We start from the raw sequence: 18,054 nt of genomic DNA, 5'->3' as shown, positions 1-18,054 counted from the left end.
GTAATTAGATAAGCATAAGATAGAACAGCAAAGAGACAAAGCAGTCACTGTCCCGTTCGCCTCTGCTTCGCCTAGCGAAGGCTCAGCGAATGCTCGCTGCAGGCTCGCTTAGCGATGAGATAGCGAGCGGCCACGGGTTTGGAGTTTGACAGCAGCATGACTTCCGAAAACCTGCACTCTTATGGCATTTGATCACAGGCATAGCATAGGCAATTATACAGGATGTTCATACTTAGATTCACATACGCAATCAAATTACATATCAAAACTTTAATCGGAATGCATCATGTATGTAAAGAATATCAATTGGAAACGTAAAACAGCGGTGATACGCAAACCTGTGTGCAGTTGCAATATTGAAAGGGACTGATTGCTTGGAGGCCGGATTGAGTTAGGCGGCGGTAGTTTCGGCGCGGATGGGCGGCCTTCAGGTTAGCAGGGTTTTTGCGCCAGGGTTTCCGTCCTTCTCTGTCCGTCTTCCTCTGTCTTTCTCCCTTTGGGTCTCCCTTTTTTCGTGGCTGAAGAGCTGGTATTTATAGTAGTAGTGGTGACCTAATGGGCTTAAAATGAGGTCCAAAACTTCAGATTTTCGCAAGCTTCGCTAGGCGAAGGAATTGCTCGCCTAGCGAGCAAGCTATTCTGGGCTTTTTTCTGGATCTGATGCTTCGCTGGGCGAGTGTCATGATGAAGTGTTCGCTAGGCGAAGGAATTGCTCGCCTAGCGAGCAAGCTGGTTTGGGCCACTTTTGGATTAGGCCTGTTGTGAGCTGGGCTTTTGTCCATTTGATATCAGTGCCTTGCAGAGCAAGTCGGAGGGTCTTGAGGAATGCTTTGTAATATCAACGGGCAAATTTTGGGGTATGACAGATTATACAAGTTCCTAGGATTTAATTAATCAAAATTTCTTTTGATCAATTTAATCATGGGTTTTGTTTTGGTTTTAGGGAACTAGGTTTGGATCTAATCAAAGTTAGTAATTGTTAGAAACTATCCTAAAGGATCATGCATTGAAAGTTGATTGCAAATTCTAAGTTAGAAGTCCTAAGGGAGCATGTACATGTTAGTCAAAATATTGATGTATAAGTCATACAATTGTAAGGAAATGATTAAAGTCATATGCCATATTCTAATCCTAATGGGATGTCATTCTATCACGAAAATAACAAAATAAGTCCATAAGGGCAAATTGTTCATTTACAAAATATGGCAAATTTTATGGTTTAAAGTGGAGATTGATCTTAACCTAATGTTGATCTTAACCTAATGTTAAAAATGGGACGATTCTAAGTTCAAAAGGTTAATTGTCTCTAACTAGAATTTAATGAAAAGTCCTAATTAAAATTCTAATTAAATATCCTAATTAAATCCTAATATCCTAATGAAAATCCTAATATACTAAAAATAAAGGTTTAAATCCTAATTGCCAATTATCCCTCTAATTAAGCTAATATTAATTGCAAAAATCAATTAAGAAAATAAAAGAAAAAGGCAATTAAACCAGGAGGTGCGAAATGGAAATGAAGGTGTAAAATAGGATTTGGCTAATGGGTTGCAAGATGAGCCCAATGCAGTTTTTGTAAAGGAAGCAAGATTCCAAAAAAAGGGGTGGTGTGTGAAGCAAAATAGGCATGGGCCGTGTCTGAGCCCAATGCCAAATCAAACGTTTCCAGGGGTGCACGTTGGAAACATATGGTGAATCCGCGAAGAGCCGATGGACTTGGTTAAGCCCAAAATCCACTTCTTTCACTAGCCACTAGGGATGTGTTAGAAATGTATGGTGTGTTAAAAGTAATTCAATGGGCCTAATAACTTAAGCCCAATCCTCCCACCTCTGTTGACTTGTCTAAGTCAACAAATTCAAATGAAATCAACTGTGCGCTCAACCTCACCTCTGTTCACTAAGGCTCACTGCACCGGTGTCTATTGTCGGTGTCGGTACTGTCCTACAGCTAGAATCTCACCACCAATGGATGCACCAAGACGAACTAAGCATGACTATAGGAGTGGAATCGGGAATCGGTCACGAAATTGTTTGAATTGGACGGATAAGTGGAGGAAGCCTAGTTATCTACAAGTCAAATTAAATGGCCCATGGTACGAACCAATCTCTAACGCTATGAGGATTCTACTTCCTACCTTAGATGCTATGTCCTGGTGTTCCCAAAGCAATAAAATGACACGGAATAGAAATGACATACCGGAGAAGATGATTGGAAAATCCACCGGTGAGTTTCTGCACTTGATTCACTTTCTTCTTCTTCTTCTTTCGTCTCCTTCTTCTTCTGAATATGAGAACAATGAAAAGAGAATGCAGTGGCTTAGCTCAAGCAAAATTGAAGCTTCGATGTGAAGCTTCAATGGCTTTTAGGAGAAAAGAGAGATTTGAGTAGGGTGAGGGAAGAGATTGCAATAGAGAGAGAGTGCAGGTTCAAGCAAAATCCAAGGGTTCTGTAAATGTGAATGATAAATCTCTTAAATAGAGGCTAGGCTTGGAACTTGTTAGCTTTGGATTTAGGTTTGGAATTGGTTAGACATGGTTTGGAGTTAGTTGGACCTGACTCACTGAGTTAACTGAAAACTCAGTTGGTTAGTGAATGATAAACTCAGTTAGTTATGTTAGTTTAGGTTGGTTAATGAATGAGTGAATCGAAACTTGACTGGCTACTGCAGGTTAGGATTAGATTACAGTTATGTTGAAATGATTTTAGTGACCTGCAAATCATATTGAAGGTTGAACTTAAGTGGCTTTGGTTTATACTTTGGAATGATGAATAGCTTGTTTTGTGAATGTTATCTTTGGTACATAGACTTGGTTCAGTGCTTCATAAGTTTTATCCCACTGCTGGTATTCAATTCCTTTGCCCTTACCTGTTTCTTTTGTTGTAGCAAGCTTGAATGGATTTGGCATATCATCTCAACCAAGGTTTAGCCATGGTAGACTTTTTGATGCAAGCCTGGGGAATGTTTGGCTTTGAGGTGTGCACACCACTGTGATGAAGATGCAATGCTGCTATGTCCTTGGACTTGTATGTTAGGTTGGATCCCTTTTTAGTTCAGCAAGTGGTGAGTGGCTAAGCATGACTTGATTTTATTATTGAAATGCAAGGTAAAAGCCATGTGCTTGAGTTGGCATTGATTGATTATGTCTTGCTGTATATGGGAATGCTTACTTGGCTTTTTGCTCATGATGACTCTTGTTAATATGCATGGTCACTAATAAATTTTACTCGTGGAAATTGCAGCTGGTGTGCAATCACAGGTGAAGCAAGAGCAGGTCAGGTGAAGCAAGACATTGGCTCCATAATGCAGATGCCTCATAGCTATTGTTGATGATGATGACATGATGAGCTTGATGGTTCCATTACAGTTGAGGGCAATGGTATGGAGTTTTGTAATCTGGACTGCTCCTTATATTCCATTATCTCACTGATCTATTGGCATGATGGTTGGTGTGGTGAGATGCCCGTTTGGCTTGCTCTTTGTTGAGATCGTTTGGTGCATCTCATGGGATCTTTGTCCTTGGTTTAAACAATGGCTTAGCAGGTTAATAGGCTCACAAATATCCACCAGTCTGATTATGTTTCAAGGCTTGTGTTTTGGCATTCAGCTTGGTGACAAGTCTTTAATTATAGGCCAGTTGTAATAAATTGATGGTATGTTGTCCCTAACTCCAACCTGGCCAATGTTCCTGCAGCAGGTAAGATACTTCTTAGTTTTATGTTTGAACAACTGAGTTTGCCACATGTTCTGCATGATAGGGGCTTGGTATCAATAGTCGTGGTTCTGTACTTGGTGGGTAAGTTTTCATGTTGTAGCACCTGGTTGTTACATCAGTAGGTACTTATGGACTTGCAACATGTATTGAAGACCATGGCTGCCATATTTTGTAGCATATCTGGATTGGTTTTGTAAGGCTTCATCTGGATTAATGCAATAAGATAATGTCATGGTGCATTGATTCTTCATCTGCAATTATTACATTGTTGGTTGGTTGGTTTTCATTGTGAATTGGTTGGTCTGTTTGCATGGATGGTCCCCATGCTGCAACTTGCATGTGAGAATGTCACAAGTTCCAAGCCCAATGTATGTATGAGCATGTTTCAATGGTCATGTAAAGGTCATGTGATTACTGCAGGGTCCAAGATAAGGCAATTGTGTGCTGCAGGATTTGGATGGAATGCTGTAGTAGTAGGGCTAGCAAATCATCTATTTCCATTGGCTTGATCATGCATTTCCATGGTTTGATGTACTTCTTTTGGGTAGTCAAGAGTGATAAGAAATGAACAAATGTTGGGCTATGTTTGAACTATTTTGAAATTGATTTGGGGATAGACCAAGGTCAAGGGCTATTGTTTCCAAAATGTCAAAATGACATGGTTTGCACAATGTGAGTTACTTGTGATGGAAGCAATCAAGAGAAAGCATCACCAAACATGAAGATTGGATGACACATTAAAGCAAAAGGCCAGGCCAAGTTTGGATGATCAAGGGCAAGTGAGAGTTGACTTTGGTCAAAGTTGACCAAAAAGTCAATTGTTGACCAAAGTTAACAAATGGTCAAAATTGCATTTTATTTGTATTTTCTTTGTAAATGGACATGGCATTATTGATTAGGGTGAATTTTAGGGTTTTTGGATTTTGGGTTGACTTTGGTCAAAGTTGACCAAAAAGTCAATTGTTGACCAAAGTCAGCAATTGGTTAAAAATATCAAGACTTGTACTTTTTTATGCATAATCAAATGTGATTGTTTAGAATCATGTGAAATGGATTAAAATGGTTTGAACTTGGTTTTACAATTGGTATACTTATGACTTGAATGCTTGGCTTTGAAAAGAAAATGACTTGATTGGTAATGTATATTAACAAGGCCATGAGCTAAGGGCATAAGATTAGGGATTGAATGACATATCCATGAATCAATGGGCATTACTTGCAATTGGCTTGTGACACAAGAAGTTTGGTTATTTGGATGATCAAGGCTATAGGTGTACCCACAATCATATGAATAACACTATGACTTTGAGACTAAGATTAATGCCCAAAGGAGGTCAAGATAGGGTTGGACCAAGTGTATTGCTAATAGGTGAAGATTGGGTGTCATGGGTGCACAGTCATGCCATCAAGTCCATCTGATTCAACATCTCCCTGATTAGGGCTTCCTTGAGGCTTACCCCTCAAGCAAGTCTTTTGAATCAAGCCATGAGCTCCAACCATCAGTTTTCCAGTGTGTGAACTTGCATAGGGTTTTGAAGACCAAGACAAGGCCTGGGGAAGCTCCATGAGATCATGCCTTGAGGAATTAGGGTTTTGAAGACCCTAGAAGATTGCCTGGGCACATATTTGTTGAATTCAAACCTTTACCACCCCAATTAGGGATTCACATCTTTATGCTTGATTACATAGTCAGGCCATGCTTTTGAGACTTGATATCCATACAAGCCCTAACTTCACAAGCCCAAGTTTTTTAATCCATGATGAATGATGCATGGGGATGAATCATGAATGTATGCAAGTGATCTTCTGACCAAGTGGTTGTATGAATAACTAGGACAAGAGGAGGGCAAATTTTGGGGTACAACAGCAGGTAGCCATTAAGTGTGATATGAATCTGGAGATGTAATTGAGTCGTCCAAGGAAACCTCTGACCTCTTTTTCTGTTCGGGGAAATGGCATTTCTTGGATGGCTCGAACTTTGTCTGGATCAACCTTAATACCCTTCTGACTGACTATGAAACCCAAGAGTTTACCGGATCGGACCCCAAAAGTGCACTTAGCTGGATTCAAGCACAATTTAAACTTTCGGAGTCTGATAAAAAATTTCCTCAGGTTCACCAAGTGATCTTCCTCATTTATGCATTTGGAAATCATGTCGTTATTAGATTTGGTGTTCAATTACAAAAATGCAGAAAATAAGTGATTATGAAAAGTGATTATTTGAATAAGCTGAAACAAATCAACCCACTATATCATCTTCCGACTTATCATTGATCCCTATAAAATTCCAATTCCCTAAACGAGTCTGATCCTATTTGATTACAAAAGGTACTGACAAGCGCAATAACAATTATACGAAGTATGCCCCTGAATTCCGAGTAAAGCAACCGGATTAAAACTATTGCGAATTAAGCAAACGCAATATGATCGAACGCGATAATGCAAAAGCTACACTAATCACGAAATTGATTCAAAAGCAGACAACAATCAAATTAAAGAATTCTATCATGTAAAAACAATTAAATTAAGCAAGTAATTATGATTATAGATATAATTCAAAGGAACAAATTAATGGAAAATTATAAAAGAACCTCAAAGTGGCATCCGATTACAGTGAATTGATTCTTGGGAAACTAGTTCTCCATAGTCATTCCTTGCAAGCTCTCAAATTCGTGCATGAATAGTGATTTTTCCGTTCAATTCCTCATGGTCTACGGCTGCTAGACCTAGGGGAAAACAAAGACCCGTTTTACAACTCAACTGGGTCGACCCAGCCCACTACAAATGACCCAACAAAAATACAAATAAAATTCTGCAACTTCAACAGACTTTCTGGCCCTGCTACAGTCCGATTCAGCTCCCGACTTCTGAACAAAAGTTGTAGATCTTTTCCTTATCTTCCCAACGCATACTTACAAGCCTCAATCTGATACTTGTAGCTCAAGATATGATTTTTCTCGTGAAAGCTGCTAATGCTGAAAATATAATGCGAAAAACAAATAAGTGCAAAAATAAAATAAATTGTAAAAACACATTAAAACATAAAAATAAGTAAAGCAAACCAAAGAAATGCTTAAGTACAAACATGGAAGAACGTGCATCAAAATGCACTGATCAAATTCTCCCACACTTGAACTTTTGCACTCCGAGCAAAACGAAAAACAAAACAAAGAAAGCACAAATACATCATCAGTTACTCATCCTAGGCTACAAGTCATCTTCGGTTAAATTTGCATTGATAGGTACTAATCTTGCACACTATGGATATTGTAAGAACACTAATCCACAGTTATGCAGACATAAACCTCCTGAATACACAAATCAACTTGAATCATATTATTATACTAAAGCCTAACTTACTCATCCTTCTTTTGCTCTTTTTCATTCAGGCGCAATCACATTAAGCCCGTTATCTCCACACACTCATATCAAGGCGACCGGTTAGTGACTCTGATCCTTTTCTGCACGGGGTTCTGGTACTTAAGTGGCATAACCCTTTGCTTACTCACTTGTAGTTGCGGGGGATCGGACCGTAATTCGCCCTACCAAGTTCAGCACCAGAAACCGCTGAACCAACTAACAACGAGTCAAAAACTTTTTTTTTGAAGGTTCTACAACCGTTGGGTTAAGTGACCGGGTGAGGGTCACCAAACTTAGAAGGTGCATTCCTTTATTTTTTTCTCTTTTTTTTTCTTTTTCGGAACACTCACTTATATTCATCGGCTTCCCTGCGTAGAGTGTGTGAGATGGTGCTGACTGCTGAAATAAACTACTCAAGAGCTGTCAGAGAATGAGAATTTAAGGCTAAAACATAATAAAAATTCAACTCAATTTCCATATGCAGGAGACTTACGGTGTTAAAACAATACCGATCTTGTGAATTTTTCTCAAGTCTCCGCAAACTCGACTCAAAGTAATCTATAGCCTAAAACTTTCAAGAAGATGCAATTTTTTTAGAAAGAAAACAAAAACAAAACAAAGAAAAAAAACAAAGAAACTAAAGTATTCCCTCCCCCACACTTAAAATATGCATTGTCCTCAATGAAAGAAACAAACATAAAATAAGAGAGAGAAGAGAGAGGAAAGAACACACCCGAGTAGTCAAGGAGGATAGGTGATCACATAAGCAGCCTTTCCCAAAGAGATATATTCTACATTTTCTTCTTCCAAAGTGGGGTTGTCATGGAATAGCTTTGGGTAATGTCCATTGAACTTGAAATTTTTATTAGTATCTTCGCCTTTTATTCCAGGATCAAAGAATCTTCTAAAAGTAAAAGTGTCAAATGGACACGTGAAGGTGATATGACTTGGAATGTTAGCCAATGTCCAACCAAATGCCTTTTTATGCTTCCTTAAAATCTGCAAAAGCTTATTTTCTTGATCGAAATCAAGGTTAGAAGAGATAATAACAGGGAGTTTCTCATTACTCTCCAAGTAAGCATATTTCAGGTTCTCAGGGAGCTCTTTTAGCTCTAAGGACGGGGGCTGCTCGGTGGATGGAGTGCTTGGGGCAACCGGGAATGCAAGAGCATCAACTGCAAAAACAAGTTTATTGGTAATAACTTCACCTGTCGGAAATGTATCAGCCTGTAAGGCAGCATCAATCTCAGCATAGACAACACAAACGTTAGTGTCAGTACAATCAGAACATGAATAAATATCATCAAAACCAGAGAGAGATGGAAAATCAAGCGCAAATAGTTCAGAACTAGAGTCATCAACTAATTCAGAAATCAGCTCAATATGAAAAACGAAATGCTCCTCCACATGGTGTTTCATGGCATAAAAAATGTTAAATTTTGCGACAATGTCACCAAATTCCATGGACATGGTTCCATCGTCAACATCAATTTTTATCTTCGCCGTTTTCATGAACGGTTTGCCTAAAATGATGGGAGCTCCGCTTGCCTTGGTTTCTCCTTCCATGTCTAGAATATAGAAATCTGCAGGAAAAATCAAATCGTTAACTTGAACAAGAACATCTTCGACTACCCCGGCGGGTCGAGCGTTGCTCCTGTTTGCCAATTGAATGATTAAACCTGTATGCTGCAAAGGACCAAGACAAAGGTTATTATAAACAGAAGTAGGCATAACATTAATGCCCGCTCCCAAATCAAGCATGCAATTCTCAAATTTACTATCCCCGATGGTACAAGGAATAACAAATGTTCCCGGATCCTTCTGCTTTTGTGGCAGAACCTGAGTAGTAAGGGCTGAAACATTTTGCTCGCCTACAATCTGTTTGGATGATTGTTTGGGCTGAATAAAGGCAGAAATATTTCGTCCTAAGTTTACTTTTTCGCTTCCCTTAATCCTCCTCTTGTTGGTACACAAATCTTTCAGAAACTTTGCATACTTAGGAATCTTCTTAATAACATCAAGTAGCGGAATGTTTACCGCAACCTTTCGAAAAACATCCAATACCTCTCTTTCTTTGTCTCCCTCCTCAATTCTTTTATTTTTCAGAACTCTATGTGGAAAAGGGACTGGTGGCACATACTCCTTTTCTTTAATTTTTTCAGTTTCGACCACAATAGAAGAAGGAGAAGAAAGTTCAGCTGAGTGAGGTTCAGAAGGAGAAAGTTCAGAAGTTACCTCAATGATTTTTTTATTTTTTTCAGGGGCTGGTTCTGTAAGTTTTCCGGATCTCAAAGAAATTGCGCTCACATTAGCATTAGGACCATTCGGATTGAAAACTGTCTGGGCTGGAAGTTGGTTCGAACCTTGAGCTTGCATGTTATTTATTTGAGTAGCAAGTTGTCCCATCTGTGTGTTCAAGGTCTGAATGCTAGCATCGGTCCTTTGTTGGAATTGGAGGTTGTTCACGGCCATTTGCTTAACAAGATCCTCCAAGGATGGTCCGGAAGGTGCTGGGGCAGCCACTTGAGGTGAGTTCTGTTGTTGGCTGGTTTGCGGGTTTCCATATCGAAGGTTGGGATGGTTCCTCCAATTGGGATGGTATTTGTTGGTGGACAGGTCAGGAGTGTTGTTGTACCTGTTTTGATTGTAAAGGTTGGCTGCATAAGCTTGTGGCAACTCAGTAATGGACTCGTCTCTCAGAATAGGACAAGTATCAGTCGTGTGCTCAGGAGAAGTACAAATGCCACACACAGTTGCTGTTTGAGGTTTTGCTACTGCCAGTTGTTTGACTAAGGTGGTGAGTTCGTCAATTCTGGTCTCTAAAGCCTTGTTGGAAGAAACTTGAATTTGACTCACGCCTTTGCTGTGAACAGAATTATCTCTAGTAGTGAACTGTTGAGAATTAAGAGACATATTTTTAATAAGTGCTTTGGCAGAAGCTGGAGTTTTATCGACTAGTGCTCCACCACTAGCAGCATAAAGAATATTCCTGTCCATCGGTAACAACCCCTCATAAAAGTACTGGATGAGTAGTTGCTCTATGATCTGGTGTTGAGGGCAGCTAGATACCAAGTGCTTGAATCTCTCCCAATACTCGGTCAACGACTCATTACCTTGTCTAATACCACAAATCTCCTTTCTTATTGAGGCAGCCCTGGAGGCAGGAAAGTATCTCTCTAGGAACACTTTTTTCAGGGCAGTCCAACTTGCAATTGAGTTTGGCTCGAGATAATAAATCCAATCCTTTGCTGCACCCTGCAATGAAAAAGGAAAAGCTCGAAGTTTGATATGGTCTTTAGTTATTCCTTCAGGCCTCAACGGTGTAGAGCACACAACCTGAAATTCTTTGAGATGTCTATGTGGATCTTCACCTGCAAGACCACTAAACTTTGGCAACAAGTGTATTAAACCCGATTTTAATTCAAAAGGAACAGCAGCAGCATCATATTCAATACACAAACCATTGTAATTCACATCAGGAGCAGCTAACTGCCTTAAGGTTCTATTATCAACCATTGTCAAAAACAAACATAATGAAGGAAAACGATTAAAATAAATTTAGAAAAATAAACTAACACCGAAATTAATCTAATAACGTCATTTAAAATTTTTGAGAATTTTTTCGGAATTTTATAAAACTATCAAAACAGAAAAAAAATCATAAAAAATAGAAAAATAAGGAATTTTGATTTTTTAGGGTGTCGTCCACTATTTAGTTTCTAAATAGAGGCTTTTGATCCTTGATTTTTTCCTAATAAATCTACAAACAATCGGAATAATCTGACACGATTTTCCTAAAAACAGATTTTTTTCCTAAACCGCAAAAACACCCGAACGCAAGTTGGACGAAACTGTGGGGAAACAAGGACCAATACGCTTAGACACTCAACCTATGACACTAAAAACGATTAAAATAAACAAGAATCCCCGGCAACGGCGCCAATTTGATCCGCTGTCGCGCGCGGATCAAAACGAGTAATTTTGTAAAAACGTAATACAGCGACAATTAAACTCGGATATCGTCTCAAGGATTCTTGTTTGTAATAATTAAACGTAATCGAATGGGGGGGGGGGGTTGATTTGGTGTTCAATTACAAAAATGCAGAAAATAAGTGATTATGAAAAGTGATTATTTGAATAAGCTGAAACGAATCAACCCACTATATCATCTTCCGACTTATCATTGATCCCTATAAAATTCCAATTCCCTAAACGAGTCTGATCCTATTCGATTACAAAAGCTACTGACAAGCGCAATAACAATTATACGAAGTATGCCCCTGAATTCCGAGTAAAGCAACCGGATTAAAACTATTGCGAATTAAGCAAACGCAATATGATCGAACGCGATAATGCAAAAGCTACACTAATCACGAAATTGATTCAAAAGCAGACAACAATAAAATTAAAGAATTCTATCATGTAAAAACAATTAAATTAAGCAAGTAATTATGATTATAGATATAATTCAAAGGAACAGATTAATGGAAAATTATAAAAGAACCTCAAAGTGGCATCCGATTACAGTGAATTGATTCTTGGGAAATTAGTTCTCCATAGTCATTCCTTGCAAGCTCTCAAATTCGTGCATGAATAGTGATTTTTCCGTTCAATTCCTCATGGTCTACGGCTGCTAGACCTAGGGGAAAACAAAGACCCGTTTTACAACTCAACTGGGTCGACCCAGCCCACTACAAATGACCCAACAAAAATACAAATAAAATTCTGCAACTTCAACAGACTTTCTGGCCCTGCTACAGTCCGATTCAGCTCCCGACTTCTGAACAAAAGTTGTAGATCTTTTCCTTATCTTTCCAACGCATACTCACAAGCCTCAATCTGATACTCGTAGCTCAAGATATGATTTTTCTCGTGAAAGCTGCTAATGCTGAAAATATAATGCGAAAAACAAATAAGTGCAAAAATAAAATAAATTGTAAAAACACATTAAAACATAAAAATAAGTAAAGCAAACCAAAGAAATGCTTAAGTACAAACATGGAAGAACGTGCATCAAAATGCACTGATCATCCACGTAAACCTCAATCTCTTCATGAATCATATCGTGAAAGAGGGTTACCATGGCATGCTGATATGTTACCCCTGCATTCTTCAAGCCGAATGGAATTACTTTGCAGCAGTAAGTTCCCCAAGGTGTGATGAAAGTTGTCTTCTCCATATCTTCTAGCGACATCTTTATCTGATTATACCCGGAGAACCCATCCATGAAATAAAATACAGAAAACTGAGCTATATTATCAACCAAAACGTTAATATGAGGAAAAGGGAAGTCATCCTTCGAACTCACTCTATTGAGGTCTCGGTAGTCTACACACATTCTGACTTTACCATCCTTCTTTGGAACGGGGACGATATTAGCAATCCATTGTGGATACTCATAAATGGCCAAAAAGCCAGCATCAAACTACTTCTTAACCTCTTCCTTGATCTTGAGTGCCATGTCGGGTCTGGTCCTTTTGAGCTTTTACTTGACGGGAGGACATTCATGCTTGAGTGGTAAGTGATGTTCAACGATGCTGGTGTCTAACCCTGGCATATCTTGATACGACCAAGCGAAGACGTCAATATACTCATGCAATAACTCTACCAGCTCGGAGTGTATATATTTGGCAAGAGATGCCACAACTTTTACTTCTTTTTTATCAGTTTCGAAACCCAAATTAATGACATCCACGAGTTCTTTGTATGGATGAATCTCTTTTTCTTCGTGCTCAAGGAGCCGTGCTAGTTCAGCTGGTAATTCACAATCTTCCTCACTGTCGTCTTCAACTTGGTTGATTTGAAATCCAGACTTACAGTTGATTTTTGCCATGCTGTAATCAATAGTTTTGTTTGCTCTGCATATGATGAGCTTATTTTAGTATGCTTTTTTAGAAAGTGGAAAAAAGAAAAAGAAAATATTTTGCCATTTCGTTGTTTTAGTGAAAAAGTAAAAATAACTGAAAGAAAAGGAAACACAAGTTTTGCATGCAAAAAGTACTTTTTATTTATTCACATAATACTTTTAAACATGGAGGTTCTTACAAGCTATCCTCTCGTCTCGGGCGAGGACGAGGGATCGAGAAAACAAAATGCATTATGTTTTTTCCGAGTACACTATGGGAATCACGGTAGCCGTCCAGTTGGGAAGCTTGAACCTTATAGGACATCTGCGTATGAGGCTAGGCGTCTCTGGTTTGCTTCCACTAGATTCTCCAATGACTGCCACAATGTGATCGTTTTGGAAGCTGACGCTGCTGAATTTGATCGGGTTGAACTGCTTCTTCTTAGGGCTCGCCTTGCGTGATGCTGGGTGATAACCGATACCAAATCTATCGCGCTTTTCTGCCACATCAACAACTTTACCCCAACCGAGAAGTGGGCCTTTCTCCAATGTTTGCTTGGCGCTTCTTACTGAAGATAGAACAGTAGCGGATGATCGGTCATGATTGGCGATAGCTGAACTGACTTCTTCAAATTCTAAACAGTGGAGCAGAATCTCAACAATCCCTTCATCTGTCTCAACATATCTGAATGATGAGAGCTCTCTAACCAATAGATCATCTTCACCGAACTGACTTCTTCAAATTCTAAACAGTGGAGCAGAATCTCAACAATCCCTTATCTGTCTCAACATATCTGAATGATGAGAGCTCGCTAAACAATAGATCCTCTTCACCACACACAATTACCAGTTTATCATCAATCAAGAACTTCAGCCTTTGGTGCAACATAGAGGTGATTGCCCCAGCGACATGAATCCACGACCTACCTAACAAACAATTGTAAGTCGGGTTGATATCCATGACTTAGAAGGTAATGCTGAACTGGTGAGGCCCAACACAGATGGGCAAATCAACCTTCCAAATAACCTGTCTTCGGGAGCCATCAAAAGCTCAGACAATCAGTGCGTTGGTCCTCATCTCGGGTCCCTTAAACTGTAATTGACTTAATGTAAATTTTGGCAATACATTGAGCGAAGAACCAGTGTCGACGAGGACGCGAGATAGAAGAGAGTATGTGCACATGACCGAAATGTGTAGTGCTTCATTATGGGCATTTGCCTTAGGAGGTAGTTCTACTTCATTAAACCCTAAATACCTACTAGCAGTGATATTAGCGACCACATCGTCAAACTAATCAACTGTGATATCTTGCATCACATGAGTGAGATTCCAAACCTTCAGCAACTCTTTGTGGTGAGCCTCAAAACTCAACAGCAAAGACAAAATGGATATTTTGGAGGGAGTCTGGTTTAATTGGTCGACGATTTTGAAGTTACTCTTCTTGATCAATTTGAGGAATTCTTGGCTTTCCTCAAAAGTGATGCTCTTCTTATGATCTTCAACTTGCTCATTCTCAACCATCAGCCCTTTAGCTTTAGACACTTCTGATTCTGCAACTTTGTTGTCAATAACATTCGTCGGCACTGGAACAGTTGTCATGATCGGAGTGGCAGGTACAGTTGCCCCTGCCTGCGGAGTCGGAGTACAAATGACCTTCTCTTTAGGCGGGGTAATTGTGGGTGATGGAGACACCCTGGGAGTGTATTTTGGAGAGAATACACGGCCACTTCTAGTCATGCCTCCTGCTCCAGCGATGTTGACGATTTCAGTGTTAGGAATACGAAATTCTTTTCTACCCAAATACGCGGTTGTCACATAATTCCAAGGTATTGCCTTGGTGTTCTAATACGGAAACAGATTGGGAACACGGAAATGAATTGGATGAATCCTCTTGGGAGGAGCTTGAACCTTTTTCTTTCTGTACACAATGGTTATTGGTTCAATTACCGCAACTTCCTCTACTGCGTTGGACTTGGAGAACTGTATCAAACCTTGATCCATCAACTCTTGTATACAACCCCTTAACTCGTCGCAATTGTCTGGATCATACTCGCATACTGCGCAATCGTCATGTATACCTGCTAGAAACCCGAACTGCTCAAGTCTCTTCAACACAAATGACATCAGAGTTTTTACATCGTCGACTTTCAGTATGGATTCAGTTGTTTCCTCTTCGACTACAACGTTGACTGCTGAACCACCATGATTTGGCAGGGGATTCGTCTTCACATTGGGGTTTTCCTCGGAGAAGGACAATATTTCTTGATCAATTAACTCTTGAATCCTCTTCTTGAGAGCCCAGTAGTCCTCTATGGAGTGTCCTATATACCCTGCATGAAAGGCGCATGAGGCATTAGGATTATGATTGTGATGAAAGGGAAGAGAGGCTGCTGGGAGTTCCCTTGGTACAATAGCCCCTAAGTGGATCAAATATGGCACCAGTTCTACATACGGTATCGGAATCTTGTCAATCTGGGGATGGTTACCAAAATTGTTCCTATTATTCTGACCTCGACCTTGTCCTTTGTTGTCACGGTTGTACTGCTGGTTCTGATTTCTCTGAGCAGGAGCTGATTGTTGATTACCTTTATGTGGTTGATACTGACATGGTGGTTGCTGATACTGAGTTGCGGTGACACGCGGATATGGATAGTACGGCATAGGGGCCATCAGAAAATGATATTGGGGGTGGGCACCTGCCGTCATAGCATTTGCTTCCTCCTCATTCTTCTTTGCAAAGCCCCCATGCGACCTCTTGTTCGTTTCTTACGGAGCGGTTGTATCTGTGATCTTCCTTGATTCTAGCCCATTTTCTACACGTTCACCAATAGTTACCATGTCTGCGAAGTTTGTAGCGAACTCCCAATCATCTTCTCATAATACAACCCTTGGAGCATACCCATGAAGATATCCATAAGTTCATGATCTGACAATGCTGGTCGGACCTTGGACGCCATCTCGTGCCAATGCTCAGCATACTCTTTAAAGGTTTCATTGGATTTTTGTCCTTGATTCTGTAACTGAATCCTCGTCGGAGCCATGTCAAGATTATACTTGTACTATTTCAAAAATGCCTTAGATAGATCCCTCTATTACCGGATCTTAGTACGTTCCAAACCCATGTACCAATCCAGAGAAGCTCCAGACAGATTGTCCTGGAAGCAATGGATTAGCAGTTCATCATTGTCGATGTACGACGCCATCTTCCTGCAGTACATGGTGATATGACTACGAGGACAACTTAGACCTTTATATTTCGGGAGGTCTGGCACCTTCAACTTTTGCGGAAGCACCACATTCAGAACTAAGCACAGATCTCGAGCGTCAATACCAAAGGCTTAGAAACCCTCAATAGCCCTTATTATGTCATCAAGCAGCTGATAATCCGCCAGTCGGGCCGAATTAGAGCCAGGAAGAGCGACCTGACTGGATGGCCGAGAAGTTTCAGGAGCTATCACCTGAGCAGGCACATTCTGTGGGGCGAACAACATTTACGGTGGATAGGAGAAACCAGGAGGCACTATCTGAGCGGTATGCACCATGTGAGGATACTATCCTCTAGCCTGAGCATTAGGGGCCTAAGGTGCCCCTGTCTGCACATACTGGAGTGCAGGATTGGTGGGTGCATCGGTCAGCATGGCCACAAAAGTTGCCCCAGTATACCTGAACGGAACGGCTTGATTGGTGCTTGCAGGTTGAGCAGCTTGAGTAGGAACCTGAAAGTGGAGGCGTGGGCCTGGGTATTCACCTTCGGCGTCAGGAGTTTCATGGGGAACCTGATCTTGGTTGTCCTTAGGGTTGATAGCATCAACCAAAAGAGTATGAAGAATAGGTACACACCAAGGGAAAACAGTGTTTCCAGCAGCAGCAGCGGCGGTGAGAGTTGGATGAGGGAAGAAGGCACCCTCCTTGGTAAAATGAGCAGCAAAGTTTTGGGGCATTCCCCAAGAGTAGGCAGCAACAAGCCTATTCATATCAACAGAGCCTAGTTGGCGGTTTTCATTAGTTGGTACTATAGTCTCCATTGGAGTTTCAACGGTAGCACCACCAGCAGTAGCAGGATTGATCACCCCAATAGCATGGGTGACGTTGTCATCAACTTGGTTAGTAGAGGCAGTAGCCCTCTGAGTTTGGAAGAGTTCCAAGATGGCCTTCATGTTCCCTTGGAGGAGGTTCATTCTGCCCTGGACTTGGGCGAGGGATTCACGGACAACAGCGTTGTCAGCTTCAAAATCAGCCATGATCTTGGATTTGTTTGCTCGGGTGAAATAGTGATGACGAGTCGTCGTTTTTGCTATGGAAAAATGGCGATGGTAAGAATTTTGTTTTCTGGTTAGCTGTGTACAATGAATGGATGTAATAAATGCATGTTAACAAATAAGAAAAGATTATTTATAGGGTGTCAGTGTGCCAGTGTGTATACATAGTTATACAGTGAGCAGGAATAAGACAAAAAAAGTATTTCCACAAAATCTCTTTTATTCATTTGAAAGTCAAACAGTACAAATTATTACAACTCGAGATCATTTTGATGAACTAGCATAGAGATCAGACTTGATCCTTCCCATAGCAACCCTACATATAGATACAAAATGGAAAACGACCCATAGAGTGTTGTGAGGGAACATGTCAGCATAAGCTTTCTTCAACAATCCAGGAAGGTCCTCGAGTGATTGATTAGCAATTTTGGCTAGACAGGCATGTCTATCAGTCCAATATTGAGCATCCTTGATGAGGTTGCGCAGTAAGGAATGATTAGGTCCATTTAGAATATCCTGTACAAATTCCTTTTTCTGGTCTAGGAGAACTTGCAAGTGACGACTCATAATCTCCCATTGGGTAGCTTCCTCTTGCAGTTGGTTCCTATCTTCCAAGTTTCGATGGGATTGACTGTTCAAAGCTCGTATCTCTTCAAACCTTTTGTCGATGTCACTCTGGAGTTGTGTGAGAGTTACTTCCAGCTTCTTGGCACGGGCTTTCCCGTCCTTCAACTCTTTCTGACATTTCTCCAATTGGTCTTGCAGAGTCTTGATCTGGCCTTGGTAGTCAATCTACCTCTTACAGGCTCGGTGTTAGGTTTCGACTAACTCCTTTTTCTTGTTTGAAATGGTCTCAAAAGATCCTTTCAAGGAAT

At 40.3% G+C, this 18,054-nt stretch overlaps 1 protein-coding gene across 1 annotated transcript; it reads right to left on the bottom strand.

The window, feature by feature from the left end:
* Nucleotides 1-14,210: 14,210 nt before the first annotated feature.
* On the bottom strand, nt 14,211-15,626 carry LOC127094573 (uncharacterized). Its single transcript, XM_051033393.1, has 2 exons — nt 14,868-15,626; nt 14,211-14,762 (listed from the first exon to the last, which is right to left on the bottom strand). The coding sequence occupies exons 1-2, from the start codon at nt 15,624-15,626 to the stop codon at nt 14,211-14,213; spliced, it is 1,311 nt and encodes a 436-aa protein (XP_050889350.1).
* Nucleotides 15,627-18,054: the final 2,428 nt, after the last annotated feature.

Source organism: Lathyrus oleraceus, chromosome 6 (genome assembly GCF_024323335.1).
Source record: "Lathyrus oleraceus cultivar Zhongwan6 chromosome 6, CAAS_Psat_ZW6_1.0, whole genome shotgun sequence".
In the NCBI taxonomy this organism is placed as follows: Eukaryota; Viridiplantae; Streptophyta; class Magnoliopsida; order Fabales; family Fabaceae; genus Lathyrus; species Lathyrus oleraceus.
Note: the sequence above shows the minus strand (reverse complement) of the source record. Positions and strands in the feature narration are given on the sequence as shown.